This window comes from Chrysemys picta, chromosome 8 (assembly GCF_011386835.1).
Source record: "Chrysemys picta bellii isolate R12L10 chromosome 8, ASM1138683v2, whole genome shotgun sequence".
NCBI lineage: Eukaryota > Metazoa > Chordata > Testudines > Emydidae > Chrysemys > Chrysemys picta.
Window position 1 is genome coordinate 38630664 of NC_088798.1, and position 18358 is coordinate 38649021.

Genomic DNA, 18358 nt, shown 5'->3' on the forward strand with positions numbered 1-18358 from the left:
GCCCCATTAATGGGGTTTGGCAATGACAGCATATCATCACTTTTATTGCAGGTTGCATAATGCATTGGTATCTTAGTGCTCTATCCTCACAAAAGGGAACTCTCTGCTCAGGAAAAAAAAAAAAAGACTGTAGTTCTGCTGTGCCCGAGTATGCCTCTGATATTTTAACATCTGTTTGGGCTGTGCACTTTTTTTCTTTTAACTGATTTACTTCTGCAGAGTTGGCCAAAGCATTGTCCATATAACACAATCTGACCAGTGTCTTCCCTCATTTATAATATAGAGTTTGTGGCATATAGAGACTGTACACTAAAGCTGGTTTGGAAATGGGGTGGGGGGGAATACATGAAAACAATCAAAAATTTGTTTCAATTTTTTTATTGAAATTTCCCTACAGTTCTACTACAGTCCTATCATTTCCCTGGGTTGCACTTCTGTATTAAAGATGAGAGGAGCTGCAGTTCTCCATTGTATGTATGTTAGCTGCTGCTCTTGGATTTCTGGCAAGTTGTCAATGTATTCCTCACTTGAGCAAAATCTAGATTTATTTGGAACATATATTGAGTCTTAAAATGAGATTAATATAAAAATATTGTGTGAAAATTATATAGAGTGACAATTTCATAACAAAATGAAACTTTCTGAGTCCAGCTGATACATCTGAAATCTCTGTGCTGTTCCAAAGCAGATAAGACACAATTAATTACTTATGATGGGATGCTAAATACAGCTTTCATAGTAAGTGACCCTGTTATTGAAACATAAACCATCATATAGCAATAAGAGTGTTTGTGGCTAGTACTGCAATAGGTGTAGAAAGTTAACATGAGGCTGTCTGGCTCTGTGATAGCATCTTTAGTTACACTTTTTAAACTTTTTTACACTGTGTTAAAAGTAATGCAAAAACAGACATATCACTGTTTAATTTTAATGCAGTTTGATGTAATAAGAATGCTCTGGTTGAGTAATTAATCAAATACCAGATCAGATAACTTCTGATAAATTAGCATGCTCATGGACTCTACATATGCTTTTCTTTCCCATGGTCAGAGTCATGTAAAGACTTACACATGTACGTAGACCCATTGACTTCAAGGACATAAAGTTAGTAATAGTAAAACAAGAGTACCACAGTGGAAAATCAGACCCTATTATTTTAGATATTACAAGGTTATAAATTAATATGAAACTGGATCATTTTTCATATTAGCACACACAGCTTTAGGATCTAGTTCTCCAAGGAAAAAAAGTAGTGCCTGGTACTCCTTTACATTACTATTGACCCAAAGCATCTCTAGCAAAATATCTACAACTTCCAGTGAAGGAGGAGAGAGAAGGGTAAGGGAGCTGCTTGGTAGACCTGCTGAGATTTGGACAGCAAACTCTAGGTGGGGGAAGGGGATGGAGGTTACTTAATTTTTTGCTCTTTAGCATGTTATCCCTCTCATAATTGCTCTTCAGCCTTTACCAACTACATTATAAAAACAGTTCCTCTGGCCACCTGAACTTTGGTGTAGTTGGATTCTTGTTCCTGGAGTGCCAGAGCAAGGGCTCAACTGAACAGACTTTAATGATTGAATTGCTAATATCAAATTGCATGAAAACCCATGCATGTGGTTTCTTTAATTGAGGAAAACTTGTCTGGTGTTGTCTCTTAATCAAATGTAATTAATTCATATATTGGGTTGATCAGAGGACTCTAAAGAAAAAATGCATTGACAGCAAAGAGCTTTTTGGGTGAAGAAGAGGTAGAATGATTGTCTAGTCTTGCAGATTATTATTTTAAACTTGTGAAAAACAAAGGGCCACATTTTTTCTTGAAATACATACATGCAACTCTGTGGGAATTAGTTATATATCTGAAACAAAAGTTAGCACCAAATGCTCCAAAAAGAAATTACTTTAAAGAATCATAGAACCGTAGGGTTAGAAGGGACCCAAGGGTCATCTAGTCTAATCCCCTGCCAAGATGCAGGATTTGTTGTGTCTAAACCATCCAGCCTCCTTTTGAAAACCTCCAGCGAAGAAGCTTCCACAACCTCCCGAGGCGTCTGTTCCATTGTCCTACTGTTTTTACAGTTAGGAAGTTTTTCCTGAGATTTAATCTAAAGCTGCTATGCTGTAGTTTGAACCCATTGCCTCTTGTCCTGCCCTCTGTGGCAAGAGAGAACAACTTTCCTCCATCTTTTTTATGGCAGCCTTTCAAGTATGTGAAGACTGCTATCATATCCCCCCCTTAATCTCCTCTTCTCCAAACTAAAGTTCCTTCAGCCTTTGCTCATATAGCTTGCATTCCATCCCTTTGATCATCTTTGTCACTTGCCTCTGGATCCTTTCCAGTTTCTCCACATCCTTTCTATACATTGGTGACCAAAACTGGACACAGTACTCCAGCTGAGGCCTCACCAGCGCCGAGTAGAGTACTATCACCTCCTGTGACTTGCATGCTGTGCCTCTGCTAATGCAACCTAAAATTGTATTTGCATTTTTTGCAACAGCGTTGCATTGTTGGCTCATGTTGAGGTTGTGATCCACCACAACTCCCAGATCCTTCTCAGTAATGCTGCTGCCAAGCCACTTTCCCCCCACTCTATATTTGTGCGTTTGTTTTTTCTTCCCTAAGTGTAGTATCTTACCTTTGAATTTCATTTAATTGTTTAGCCCAGTTCTCAAATTTATCAAGATCCCTCTGAATTTTAGCTCTATCCTCCAAAGTATTGGTAACCCCCGCTAGCTTTGTGTCATCTTCACACTTGATCAGTATGCTCTCTATTCCTACATCCAGGTAGTAAATAAAGATGTTAAACAACAACAGACCCAGATAGTACATTCAAATAATGGTAAAAGTCTGACTTAACGATAAACATTTAAAAAAAACCCAACCAACCAAAAATAAAGAAAAAATAAATAAGTTCAGAGTTAAGGTTATACCTCTATCCTTAACTCGTCTTTGTGCCCTTCTGAATTACAGCACATGTGGTACTGCAACAGTATGAACAATGTGAGAAGCCTGCAATTCCTAGAATCCCTAGTCTGAGTAGCATTGTTAGTTCTTTAATTCCTGGTTTTCATGATTTCAGTTGTTCATAGTATTTACTACTCTCTCTAATTGCTGAGGGACTTTTTACATTTTCTGTAGCTATACGATATGGCTAATTTTAATTTACAGATACTGTATTCAGAGAATTCCTCCCCGTTGTCTGTTAATTTCCTCTGAACATATTACACACTCGATCATTAGAAGAGAAACAATAACAAACTGAAATCTCCACAATTCCCCATAATAAAAGGGTTAAAAAAGTAAAAGTTTGTGTCCTAAATATTCTTACTTGAATGCATTATGCATGAAAAGGGTCTGAGCCCATGTGCAAGACCTCTGAATGAACTTCATTCATTCTGTACTTGGAAATGTCTATTCAACCACAAACAGACACAATAGTTACAACCTAATTTATTTGGTGTCAAGAGTAGCTTATTAAAAGTGAAAGATCATTATGTAAAAGTGTAGTAACTTTTCTGTGGTAGTTATATAATTCTACATTCGTTTAACATCTCATGGTGTAATTATATAAGGATATTCTTTTTAAATGGTTAAAGTGTGGTAATATATATTCATTTAAAATGTCTAAACAGTTAATATGAAGCTTTTGCAACATCTAGTATATGAACATAATTTGTTTTAGCTTTGTGAATTTTAATGTGAAACAAATATACGCATACTCATTTCTGGATCTTCTGTGAACAAACTCTCATATTATTCATATTTACTGCCAGTGTTTAACACCCGCCCCGTGTTTTTTCACTTTTAAAATATTAAACTTTATTTCATATTTGAAGAAGTAAAAGATTTGCTGTGCAACAGTACAGTATTATCCATTCATTAGGCCTGATTCTGATTTTACTTGCACTGTTTAAAATCAGGAGTCCCTCCACTGAAGTCAGTGATGTTACATCAACTTAAAGTTAGTGCACCTATCAGGTTAAATCTGTTTTGTTTAAAATTGGCATGGTGTAATGGGAGAGATTAGGCAGCTACAGTATCATGACCTTCATTCTGAGATAGTGATTGGACATACTGTTACAAGAATTTTAGGAGAATCTAGCTTGCTTTATTCATGCAACATAGGAATTCCCTAAACTCTTCTCACTCCAACACCGATTGTTTAAAACAGTGATTCCCAACGTATTTACCATCGTGGGCCACATATGCTGTTCTCTGTGTGTTATGTGGGCCACATCCACGCAATATATATACTAACTGTATGACCCTGAGGATGTCGCATGGGCCACATCTGTGTGCTGATTGAGCTGCAAGCAGCCCATAGGCCATGGGGTTTAGAAAGTTCCAAGAGGCAGAGTCTCATGGACCAGGGTGGGCAGTGACTCCCACTTTTCCCCCTATCCAGGAATAGTGGATACTAGGGTGAGAGTAGAAAAAACACTATTATTTTATATATTTCCCGTAATTCTCCCTTGTGATAACCCTAGTGACTATACACCAGGGGTGAGCAAACTTTTTGGCCTGAAGGCCACATCTGAGTATGGAAATTGTATGGCGGGCCATGAATGCTCAGAAAATTGGAGTTGAGGTGTAGGAGGGGGTGAGGGCTCTGGTTGGGGATGGGGCCAAAAATGAGGCGTTCAGGGTGTGGGAGGGGGCTCGGGGCAGGAGGGGTGGAGTGCAGGGGGTGTGAGGGCTCCGGCTGGGGGTGCGGGCTCTGGGGTGGGGCTGGGGAGGAGGGGTTTGGGGTGCAGGAGGGTGCTCCAGGCTGGGATCAAGGGGTTCGGAGGCCAGGATGGGGATCAGGGCTGGGCAGGGGGTAGGGGCAGGGGTTCAGGCTCCAGGCGGCGCTTACCTCAAGCAGCACCCAGAAGCAGCGGCATGTCCCTTCTCCAGCTCCTACGTGGAGGCACAGCCAGGCGGCTCTGCACGCTGCCCATCGGCAGGCACTGCCCCTGCAGCTCCCATTGGAGCACTGGAGGGGGGCCATGCTGCTGCTTCTGGGAGATGCGTGGAGCGGCCCCCAACCCTGCTACCCAGTTGGAGCGCCGAAGGGGGGCAAGCCCCAGACCCTGCTCCCCAGCAGGAGCTTGAGGGCTGGCTTAAAATGGCTGGCGGGCGGTAGTTTGCCCACCCTGATATATACAGTATACTTATCTGGTAAAGGTGTGGATCTTTGTGTTCAGCGTAAAATGAAACAGGTTTGGAGGGTGGAGAAAACCAGCAGGGGATACGTCACTTGAATAATATTCTTCTGCAACCTGGAGTCCTTTATCCCTTTTAGGTTCAACAATGACTTGGTTATCATGTAGGGCCTGATACTGCAATTTGTATTGTGCAGGCAGACTGCTGTGCCCATGGAGAGCCCCAATGAGGAGCCTTAATGCGGATGCAGCAATATGCCTGCCCACTGTCAGTTACAGGACTAGGGCCTTTGATAGCAGTCATAGTCTTAGAAACTCATTTTTATGAGTTCCCCAAACAGAGATTGTGGAAAATATTGCTGTTGGGAAAAGACTGTGAAGGGGTGGGTGGCTCTTAGCAGGAAAAACAACTAATAGGAAGATAGAAGATAAAACAGCTCCTTCTTCACACTCACAAACACTCTTTATCTAATAGACCTTCTGCTAATGGCTTTTCCTGTTAAGTATTCTCATCCTTCCATCCGCTTGACATGTAAAATACATTTATTTAGTACATCCAATGAATGCCTAGGCAGTGAAGATTACACTGTCTTATCATTTAAACCCCATTTATGTCCATTTTCTATCCCTGGGGCTCTCAACCTTTTTGTTGCTGAGGCCCCACTCAGCATACTGTAAAAACGCCAGGGCCTGGCAGGGGAATGGGGGCAGGGGGAGTGCAGGGAACAGGCTCCGGGTGGACCCTAAGGCGTAGGAATAGTTTTACTTCTATTTGGGTGCGGCGGGGAAAGCTGGCAGGACTTGAGCCAGCTCCACACAGCACAGTCCAGGGAGGAAGCACCACCTCCACCCCCTGACTCCCTCAAGAGGCCACCCAGTTGTCTGGGCTGTGGGGGAATGCAACCAAAATATATAACTCCAAGGGGTATTCAGTTCAAAAAGTTTGAAAACTGTTCAGGGTGCAGGGAGGGGGTAGATAGGGATGTGTGCAGGCGGGGGGTAAGTAGGGGTGTGTGCAGGCAGGGGGGTAGCTCAGCGTGCAGGCAGGGGGTAGATAGGGGCTCTATATGGGTGAGGGGGGGCTCCCAGTGCAGCTCCCAGCTTCAGCGGGGGTGGGGGGGTCGGTAGCACTGGGGCTTCCAGCTTCAGCCCCCTGCTGCTCCTGGCTTGGGCGGGGGGAGGTTTGCGGATTTCAGCCCCATGTCGCTCCTGGTTCTAGGGGCTGGGGGAGGGAGAGGCACTGGCTTCAGCCCCATACCGCTCCTGGCTGGGGCAGGGGGGCCGCCAGCTTCAGCCCCATGCAGCTCCTGGCTTCAGCACTGGGGCTCAGGGCACCGGGTTTCAGCTGCGGAGCTCCACGGCCCCCCTGAAAGGCCTCGCGGACCCCCAGGGTGCCACAGACTACCAATTGAGAACCACTGTGCTATCCCATCTGTAACTTACACTACTGTTTCGGTTCAATGAATTTGGCTGGGAAATTTATATGGGAATTACACTGTTTACGCTGGAGATTAATATGGCCCTTTATGTAGTATTGTAGTGTAATATTGACCTGGGGCTCCATGGAATTTGATGGAGTAAAGACCTCAGGATTTGTCTCTTACACAGCAAATTGCTGAATCTAACTCATTCTTTTTAAGAAGTGACATACTGATACTTTCATTTTTTACTTTAATATTTAATTAATATTTTCACCATATAAATATATATATTACACCCAACATGGAGAATGAATGTGGTTTATATTTATTTGCCATACTGTATATAACTTGTCTCTGTCCTTCTCTAAAGATACTGGTTTCAGAAGTAACTAATTATAGTAGTGTATGCTCATAGGTCATGAAATCCTATAGGCCTGATTCTGATCTCACTTTTTTACAGTTGTATACTGCTGAAATGCCAATGATTTTAGTGTAGTTGCTTCTGATTTACACCAATGTAGATGAGATCAGAATTAGACCCTGTGTTCTCCTAGGGTCTGTATTTTTTTAGTATAGGCTCTTATTCAATTCCCATTTCTTTTGTATAATTATTTGGGGACTCACTGTGTTAATTGTCACAAGAGCAAAAATTGCAAGCTGAAAAATCTGGCAAAATTCTGTTTATCACTAAGTAATAACAATTCACGCCTATTAACTTTTGCTTAGGTACATCCCATCAAGGTGGATATTCCCATGATGCTGTGGTGTATGCACTACAAAAATGTGGCATTCGTCATATTGATACAGCAAAAAGATACGGCTGTGAATCACTCCTTCAGAAAGCTATCAAAGAAAGTGATGTGAAGCGAGAGGACCTCTGGATAACTACCAAACTCTGGCATAGCGACTATGGCTATGAAAACACAAAACAAGCCTGCCTGGAATCATGCAAAAGACTTGGTGTTCAGTACCTCGGTATGACATTTTTATGTTGTTAATTTATTGTGCCTTCCATGTGAGTGTTGGGGAAGATAAATAAATTCTAGGATGGACTTCATAACAGAGATAGACCACGGGTACCAAATTCTTCCCCTAGTTATATGTCTGCAAACCTCTTGTCCCAACTGATCTTCATGAGCGTTGCATGTATGTAACTGAGGGCACAGAATATGGCCCTAGAACTGTAGCTGTTGCAAGAACTTTTTTTAATTGACTAGAATGAATTTTGTAAAATTGCATTTAATAGTTAAATCGAGTTGGGGATTCAACAGTTCAGATGTTTTGGTTAAGGAAACAAAGATTGCTGTATAAACTTTAAAATAAGTTTACCCTTAAAATCCTGGTTGCTTGCATGGTATATTATAATGTCTGAAATGTCCAATCTGAAAATATGGGTGCACCTTTGAAAATGTCACCCTTTAAACTTTCTCTAAAATTATGAATATGTTTTAACAAGTTTTGACTAGCTTGCTTGTTATCTGATGCCATAGACTTTGGGTACAATTTTCAAAAGAGCTCAAGTGATGTAGACATCTAAGTCCCATTGAAAATCAATGAGATTTAGGCACTTTTAAAAATTCTATCCTAGTGATGTACCTACTGTATAGTATATCATAATCAGGGAAACTGACATGGCTGCCACCAGAGCTCATGTCATAGAACATAGAATATTATCTTAGGTAAGAAGAAGCTGTAGTGGTGACACTAGTTAGTTGCCCATTATCTTTTGATAGCAATAGGAGGATGTCATAGAAATAAAAATGGGGAGTATTTTAAAAGCTTTTTTGGGGGAGTGGGGGGCACTTTCTCTTTCCTAGCTGAAAGGAGGAAAAGAAAGGGGAGAGGAAATGAAAAATAACAATCTAAGATTATCTTATTGTAGAAGCTTAGACCAAAATGTCAGTGTTGACTGCCAAAGAAAATAAATGTAACGGTCAAACTTATCAGCGGTGGCACTGAAAATCTTCCCTTTGCTCCTCTTCCGCTTCCTGCACCACCACCATCACCAATAAATAAACTGTAAGGGAGAAACAAACAGCTTTTGTAAAAAAAAAAACAATAATAATACACACAAAGGTTTTGTGGAATATTTACTGAGTGCTGGGCTTAGGGTTTTGCTCCTGAGTCTGTTGTAAGGTGAACAAAAAGAGAATCCAAATAATTTATCAGAGCTACCATAGTGTATGCAATAAAAGATTGTGACATATGTCTGTGCACACATGGTGTGTTCTAGTTCTGTTAATTGTACAAATGAATCCATCAGTGGTTTCCTACAGACTAATGTGAAATGTTCTAAAGCGACTTCCATACTTCGATGCAGTACAGACACTGATCACTGGAAGGATGCTCTCATAAATAAAAATAAGGAACTGCAGTCCATGACTTTGTCCTTGCTATCTAAATTAAGAAGGAACATATTTTCTTCATCACTGCTCTCCCTTTAGTTCATCCGCTCCTCATGTTTTGTATTTCCTCTCTTGTTATTCTGCTTGCTGTGGCACTGGTGCTGAATGCTGATGAGAGAAAACTTGATCCAACTCCAGAAAATCATTTTTAGATAATTTATTTGAATACTGCAAACTTTTGTATCTTTTTTGGGTACTAAATTGATAAGACTGAGAACTCATACAAATAATCAGCAGATACATTATTTTTTGGTTTGTTGATCCTGGAATAGTTGCATTGAAAAACTTATTTTCAGGTGGCAGAAGTATTTTAGTTGCTGTTACCATCTAGTCCCCGGAATGGCATGAGAGAAGGAGAGCGAGTGAGATAGCTTGTGTTTGTTAGGTATGTTCAAATCTTCTAATTTGGGAACCTCATGGCTGAGTCTCCTCTTGTTAACATCACGTTTATACTAGCGTAATTTCATTGACATCTTGTGAGATATTAATTTGCACTTGTGTAAATGAGGTAAGGATCAGGCCTTTTATTTTTAGGATTGTGACATTTAGCTACAGCCTTCCTTTGAGGGCAGGAGAAAGCCACACCTCCCTTGTGCTGCACATGCAACTGTCTCCCAGAGTCCCCCACTGTCCACAGGAGCACACAAACTGCTGCACTACTTTAAGGGGTGAAGCATACTTCCTTTGCATGGTGAGCCATCTCTGCTGACAACTGACTAGCCATAGCTCCAGCCATAGTTCTACCTCTTCCTGCCACCTTTGGGGTGCAGTGTACCCCCAGGAGAGTAACCGGAAAGAATAGAAACTGCAGTTCGGCCCATCCCTTAAGTGTGTTTTGTACCCACCTAAAAGCCAGGCAGAATCTAGCTGATATAAGTTCTCTCTTTTCAATTTGCTGTGATTACATAGTCATAACTCAGGCTGGTCATTTGTCACTCTATTGTGGTTGTTAACAGATTCCAGTTTTTTGCAGTTTAAATTTAAAAAATCATAGCTACTCCTGCAGAGACATTTTAACTTTAATTTTAAAAGGGGCCTGACTTTTAGAGGAGTTGAACATTCACAAATCCTATTAGAGTCAATAGGAATTGAAAATCAGGCCATATGATTATAGTCCTTATGGTTGTGAAGATAGCCTTCTAAACACTAACCTAGTAAAAATGGATGCTGCACTATCTCTATCTGTCTTACCAACAAATAATGCTTCTGCATTTAATAAAATGCATTTAGAAATTACAATAATTCTATAACACCATGTAATGTGGGAATGTGTAACATTCCTTAGGAAAACAAGACCTGTTAACTTTTTATGAGAATTGTATCAATAATCTAAGTGTATTATGTTTTTTTCTTATTAGAATGGTTTATTATACTTTTAATAAATTTTTAAATTAAAGCACTTAACACGTTTGACAAAATGTATGACATGACTTTTGAGGGTGGAGAGACTCAACTAAAATTATGAGCTACTGGTTTTTTGTCATGGCAAATCTGTGATTATTTCACATTTATTAGCTGGAATAAATTTGGATTGAATTCCCATTATTCCAATTTACTTCTGTTTCTAGGGTGCTTTGATGGACTTTGAGGCAAAAAGTACTATCAGGAGCATCTTTTGGCATAAAATTACAAGTGTTTTGACAGTGCAAAAGTATGAAATCTTCTGAGAATACATCCCCCCCCCCCCCCCCAACTTGAAACTTCTCACAAATCTTATGAATGTAACCACAATGCAGAGACCTACATAAAGGGATCGGGTTAAAGGCTGGTAGACCTAAAATTAGATATACCAGCTCTATTTTCATTCATGAGCATGCATCTTATTTTATGTCAGCCTTCCACAGACCAGTCTTCTTCATTCTTATGAACAGGCAGGGTATGAAAATATATGATGAGAAAAGTTGTGGTGATGATAAGGCAATGTGTGTCCAAGCTTATTTAGGAAAGCAAATTGTTTTTTTTTTATGAGCATCTCTGATACAATTGCTGAAACCAGCAATTCTTCTGTGAGAGAAGGGTATATGGACTAAGGAGCAGGGTAAAACACTAAATGAAATTTTCTTGATTGTATTATAATATATTAACAAGAATTCTTTTCTTCTAATAGTTTCTATAAAAGATACATGGATGATGCAATAAGATGGAAGATACTTAAACAATGCCTGTTTTTACAATTTATATTTTTATATTATAGAGCAAATCTGACTATTTAATATGACTGAAAATTGAAAAGACACTAAAGCCCCAGAAACTTCTTTAACCACATAGAACCCCTGATTCCATGCAAAGCCTCATTGACTTTAGTGAGGCTTGATGAGAACTGATGGGTCTGCCCATGCAGAACAAATTATAGGATCACAGTCTAAAATAGTAGTAACTGATAAGAAGTTATATGAAATAGTCTAAAGAATTCTCATATTGTTGCTAATATAAACCAGTCAGTGGTTTAAGACAAAGTGCTCCAAGCAGAATTTTGTTACAGAGCCTTTCCAATGAGCACTTTTGAACAAATGGTATTAGGAGAGCAGTGTTCATGGGTTTTTTTTTTTTTTTTTAATTAGTGGATTATATATCCATGAGAAACTGGAAATGTGTATTATTTATGGGCAGTGGTTAAAACAAATATTCCATTACTTGCATTTTCTAAATGTGGTCCTTGCTCTTTCCATTTAAGATTAGTGTCTGGCATCCATGATAAACCAGTATGGAATAGCAGCAAATCTTATAGGTTTGGCAATACAAGAATACATTCCTTTGGATTTGGACACAGCCCCCCAAATAATTTCTTTTTGAGTATGCTTTGTGGGTTACTGAATTCATAAACTATTTTGTTTTCCTCATGTCTGTGTTGAACCTCAGATTCTTGTTAGCTGTATGCCTTTTATTGGGTTGAGAATTTGAGTGGAATCACAAACTTTAGTTCCACTAACAAGCATGCTACTGACTTTTAACTGTGTAAAACTAGCCTTGCATTTTGAATGAAGATGAGCTTTTCTGGGCTTTGTTGTCTCTGGACGTGACTACAACTAAGAAAATAATGACCCACCAAGTGACTTAAGTATCACAATCTAAAAATACTCCATACACTGATTTTTATTAGGGTTACCTACAGTGCCATATTTTGATATTCCAGCCTCAGGGCCATATTTACTACTGCTTTATTCCAGTTTGATTGCCTTTAAAGGGTGCTTGAAACAAATTTCATAGCCAAAGCATCTTGTGTTTAAAAGTAGTTAAATGGTTGTTAATGACTTTGATTTCTTCCTTGATGCAAAAAGTTATTTCTTTTATATACAGCTAGGAATCATAGCAACTATTACTTAATTCTGCATTTAAGTGACATACATTAATACATTAATTTGGATTTTCTAAAGAAGCACTTTTGAAAATGAATTAGCTAGTGATTCCATTCGCACTAGTGGCCGGGAAGCAGAATTCAGTCTTCAACACCGTTGCTTTATTCAGGAATATTAGAAATGATGTTGTCTCCTGCTTTTTTAACAGACTGTGTTTTAACATTGCTATTTATACTATTACCTAATTTACAGCTAACTAGTAAAATGGCCACTCACAATTTACAAATCATTTTGGTCATGGGAGCTCTTCTCAAAACATGCCAGTCCTGTGGACCAAGAGTATTTTGTTGTATTATTTAATACTGATTTCCTAACAGAAATTTGTTAAATCAATAATTTTTGTGTTCATGTAATCCTCAAAAGAGAAAAACATTTGGGCAAATCAATATGTGTATATTATGTGTATATACACTTGTTTACATTTACAGGAGATAATGCTGCCTGCTTCTTATTTACAATGTCACCTGAAAGGGAGAACAGGCGTTTGCAGGGCACTTTTGTAGCCAGTATTGCAAGGAGGTTACATGCCAGATATGCTAAACATTTCTATGTCCCTTCATACTTCGGCCACCATTCCAGAGGACATGCTTCCATGCTGATGACGCTTGTTAAAAAAAAAAAAACGTTAATTAAATTTGTGAGTGAACTCCTTGTCTCCTGTTCTGTTTTACCTGCATTCTGCCATATATTTCATGTGTTAGCAGTCTCGAATGATGACTCAGCATCTGTTGGTTTAAGAACACTTTCACAGCAGATTTCCAAAACGCAAAGAAAGTACCAATGTGAGATTTCAAAAGACAGCTACAGCACACCACCCAAGGTTTAAGAATCTGAAGTGCCTTCCAAAATCTGAGAGGGACAAGGTGTGGAGCATGCTTTCAGAAGTCTAAAAAGAGCAACACTCCAATGCAGAAACTACAGAACCCAAACCACCAAAAAAGAAAATCAATCTTCTGCTGGTGGCATCTGACTCAGATGATGAAAATGAGCATGCGTCCGTCCTCTCTGCTTTGGATCTTTATCAAGCAGAACTCAGCATCAGCTTGGACGCATGTCCTCTGGAACGGTGGTTGAAGCATGAAGGGACATATGAATCTTTAGTGCATCTGGCACATAAATATCTTGCGACGCTGGCTACAACAGTGCCATGCAAACGCCTGTTCTCACTTTCAGGTGACATTGTAAACAAGAAGTGGGCAGCATTATCTCCTGCAAATTGTAACCAAACTTGTTTGTCTAAGTGATTGGCTGAAGTAGGACGGAGTGGACTTGTAGGCTTTAACGTTTTACATTGTTTTATTTTTGAGTGCAGTTAGTTTTTTGTACATAATTCTACATTTGTAAGTTCAACTTTCATGATAAAGAGACTGCACTACAGTACTTGTATTAGGTGAATTGAAAAATACTATTTCCTTTGTTTTTTACAGTGCAAATATTTAATCGAACATAAATATAAAGTGAGCATTCACAATGATTATGCCATTTCAATGACTATTAAAGAAATATAATCACTGAATAAACTGTAAAAGATTAAACTGGAGTAGCAGCACCACCGCTCTTTGAAAGGGTACAGTATGATTTCCTTCGCTCTCCAGCTCAGTTCTGTTCTCTGGTATAGCGAGGGCAATCCACACACCTTTGACATATCAAGCTTTGTCAACAGCACCAGTCTGGAAGGGTTCTTGCACTTGCTGGTGATATTCATCCCAGAGCACAGGGTATCAGTTAATCTCCTGTGGCCACATCCAGGCCCTATTGAAGTCAATGGGATTTTTGCCATTGACTTCCTTAGGATCAGAATTGTCCCTTAAATAGAGCATAAGATTTTGTATGAATGCTCTGCTTTGGGATGAATTTTGCCCTAGGGGAGAAAGGGCTTCAAGGGCTGGTTCCTGTACAAGGAGAGAAGGAGGGTGCAGAAGACTACTTATATGCTTCACCACCCTTTGTACACCATCATGTAAGTAGCCACAATCTGCCTTTCAAAGTATATTTCAAACATTGCAGTATGGTATAGCCTTTTATAGACTTTTTTCTCAATGTCTGAGTACGTTTTGATGTTTTGCTTTTTAAAATAAGCTTGCTGTGATTGCATTTACTTAATCATAGAGGCTGAAATTCACTTAAGTGCAGAGGTTTTAATTGATGAATATGGCCTTGTTCATCTCTGAATTGAAGTAAATTTCACCAAGAATTTGCAGACTGAGAAGATCTGCAAGTAGTATTGCTTTATCATGCCAACACTATACTCATTTTAAGTTCACCTATGGCTTTCTGAAATATCTTTATTTAAATAAAATCATGATATGATATAGGCATCACACATGTGGAAACATCACCCTTCTAAAATAAAAGGTTCCTGAAAGACAGCTAATCCTGTTTGTATCAGAAGAAGTCTTTGAGACACTAACACAAGGAAGGATAAATGTGCTGCATTTCTGAGATCTACAAGGCCAGAGGTCTTACAGTTCTCAAAGCTGTTAAAAGTCATTCTTCTCTGGGTGTTGCAATTTCTCGGGCTGAATACAAAGCATCTTTGTATGTTAAAATCTGAAGAGCAGCTATTTTCATGAACATTTACAGACTGTGGTGCATAACTGGATATTCAGGCTTTTTCAAGAATACTGTTGCAGTTAGTGGTTATATTGAGCTTTCCCTGCATATGTTTTTTTGGCATTCCTAAGCAGTCCTGATTATTCTGTATTGGAGAACATAGCAATTAGAGATGCATAATTTCCTTCTTTCAGATGAGGTCAGCCCCTAACTGTACTAATAACTTGTCCCTGTTCAGTTGTGGCAATTGTCTTGTATGTTTAAATTAAAGATTTTATTTACAGTTCTTAAATTCCTTTTCTAAATTTGGGAGTAAATGCATAAAAAGAACTAATAGCATTATCCCTGAATGGGGGAATAGATCCCAGTTCTGCAAATCCTTACATATAGTCCTTACTCATATACGCAGTCTTATTTGAAAGCCTGTTGGACTACTCACCTCAGTAGGAATTTGAAGTATTGGCTCATGGTTTTGTATGCAGCTTTCCCTACATACATCCGCCAATGCATCTTAGTCCTAATATGCAAAACCCTATGTTATTCTAGTCATATACCTATCGAGAGCAGACACACATGTTTTGATAATTTTGCTAGATTGTGCACAAATGAAGACACATCTGAAGAAGTGGGTTTTTTACCCATTAAAGCTCATGCCCAAATAAATCTGTTAGTCTTTAAGGTGCCACCGGACTCCGTGTTGTTTTTGTGGATACAGACTAACACGGCTACCCCCTGATAAATGAAGATCAGGATGAAAACATCAAACTTATTTGTATTTGTCCCCTTAAATCAATCTTTGAATTATCTTGCCTAGAAATTAAAGACTAATGTACCAACTCAGTGTGCCATCTATCCTCAATACTTTGGCTTAAGTTTTAAGAGATTAAAAAAAAAAATAGGCCAGAGGAGTCTTGTTTCCACAAACAGTTATTGTAAGTGATTGTTGTGGTGTATTCTGAAAAATACTTTCACTGTGAAGAGTTGCAATTTCTCATTCCTTCACCAAGGCTAGATAGCAACTAGCAACAAGAGACAGCTATTTTAAACATAAGAATGTCTGTGGTTATGAATGACGCACACCTCAGCCAATCACTTCTTTCCTTTTCCTGTTTGTGTTTTAGACTAGAACAGTGATACACAGTGTTTCAGGAGCCAAATTAGAGGTCAGCATTACCCAAAAGAGCCAAAGTAATGTGAATTCATTGTTTTCATTTACTATAGTATTCATATTTAAACAGTATGATAGGGGAATATATTATTATCACAGCAAATAAGTTAAATTAATGCAAGTTGATAACTTAATTGGTTAATAACATAGTAAAAGCATCCTGATTGGTTAATAATTAAATCACACTGTTTTTTAATATCATGTGCTGCAAAGATCCGCAGGAGACACATTAATGAACCACTTGCAGCTCATGAGCTGCTGTCTGGGTATCACTGGACTAAAAGTACAAGGTGGTGACCAACATTTTCAAATTTGGGTGCCTGAAATTAGGCTCCTGAATCCATATTTAAGAATCTAAATAAAAACACCTTGATTTTCAAAGGTACTGAGCAACTCCAAATTCCATTTTCAAAAGTGCTAAAGATGCAAGTGCTCATTGATTTCAGAGGGAGCTGAGTTTGCTCATCACCTTTGAAATTGAGGGCATTTCTAGTTAGGTTCTTAAATACAGATTCACCAGCCAGACTTTAGGCAACCAAGCTTGAAAATGTTGGCCAGTATGTATAAATTATTCCTTTTTTTAAATTATATTGGAAATGTGTCATTTTTGGTGAAAGAGCTGGGCTATAAGTTTTATGTATCCGATCTGGTGCAAACAAATCTAGTACACAATGGCATGAAGGAATGATTGTACTGTAATTTCCCATAGAAATGTATAAACAGTAGTATTCCTTTCAGTGGGCATCAAAGGCCCACTCCTGTGAAAGTGCTATGCACCTCCAGTGGTGTTGAGCGTCCTCACCTCCCACAGACTTGAGGGTGCTGAGCACTTCTGAGATATTCAGGCAACCATCTGATCCTATTCTTGCAGCATCTTGTTAATTTCTACTGGAGTTGGTGTGGGTTTAGCATTATTATTATGAATAATATTTATTACAGTACTGCCCTTTGATTTCAATGGCGCTACTCATGTTCAAAGTTTAGCACCACGCATATGTGTATGTAAGAGCCCTGATCCATGACTGGGGCTCCTAGATGCTACTGCAATACAAATAATATCAATTAATTAAATGTTTGCAGGATTGGGGCCTAAAGTAGTAAAGGGTGTTGTTTATGAAATCAAGAAAGGAAGTATACTTACTGATCACTTAGTAATAGTCATAAACTTTTGATAGAAATAGATTAGGAGTGGTTTGTATTGCTAAGCGTTGAAGAATGCCATTCAACTACTCTGCTGCATCATTGGAGGGGTTTTTTTATATAAATAAACACAAATTGATTGTGTTTCCCTTTTAGATCTTTATTTGGTACACTGGCCCGATGCACAAGTTCCTGGTAAAAGTAATCGTGAGGTCCGAGCTGAAACCTGGAGAGCCATGGAGGACCTATATGAGAAAGGTGGGAGGACTGTAAAAAATCACTGTTTGCGGGAGAGACTGTAACTGATTTAAACTTTCGGGAATCCAATAACATTGTAATAGGGTGGGATTTTTCAAAGGAGCCTGAGAGAGTTAGGTGCCCAAATCCCATTGTCTTTCTATGCGACTTGGGTATGCAACTCACTTGTGCACCTTTAAAATCCCAGCCCTACTCAATATTATCCATGTGGCAAGCTAAACAAAAAGAGTTAGCTGCTGCTTGTAAATAACATATTGCCATGTTGTGGTCCTGAAGAAGTAAATGCTGTTATGTATGATTTTTTTAGATTGTCTATAGTCTGTAGATTACAGTACGTTTTGTGCTGGGCTGCAGTTGGTATAAATTCAAATCCTTGTCATCTAATTTAACTAGCCTTTGATTTTTTTTTTTTAATTGTAAGGTGATATTTCTCCTTTACATAGAGCAGTAGTTAGTGGATCTTTGTCGTCTGTGGTTTAGAAAATGTCAACTCAAGCAAGCTGATTAGATGAGGAACAGAAATTGAGCTGTGGGGTTTTTGTTAATTAACCTTGAAAGCATCCCCTTGAAGGAGTTGCAAAGCTAAGGAGAAAATTCCTCTCTCAGATCCTTATGATGACTCTCAACTGTATTATTCTGCATGCACTGATCCCCCATTGACATTTAATGGGAGATTTTCCAGATCCAGGAAGATTAGAATATTGGTATCAAAATTTGTCATGAATTTAAGAGGAGGATTTTGCCCCTAATGTATGCAGTATTATTATGAGGTTCTCCAGTAATTATATTTTCAAGCAATAGTTGTAGTCCTCATTTACAATTCCTTGGAAAGTTCCTAAGTATCAAAGTTGGATAACAGGGATGAAAAAGACCTCCAAGCTCATGTAATCCATCTCCTAACCCAGCGTTTCT

General features: G+C 39.0%; 1 protein-coding gene across 6 annotated transcripts in view; it reads left to right on the forward strand.

The window, feature by feature from the left end:
* Positions 1-18358, forward strand: part of LOC101942561 (uncharacterized oxidoreductase ZK1290.5-like) — an 87185-nt gene that overhangs the window by 21142 nt on the left and 47685 nt on the right. For 4 of the 6 annotated variants that reach the window (XR_006172282.2, XM_005300879.4, XM_005300878.4 and 1 more), the window contains exons 2-3: positions 7293-7541; positions 17345-17446. Coding sequence is in view for 5 of the 6 variants with exons in the window: in XM_005300879.4 (XP_005300936.2) it covers positions 7293-7541; positions 17345-17446 (351 nt within the window). In the remaining variant the exon portion in view is untranslated. The remainder of the gene's footprint in view (positions 1-7292; positions 7542-17344; positions 17447-18358) is intronic. The other 2 variants (XM_005300883.4, XM_005300882.4) reach the window with 1 other exon arrangement.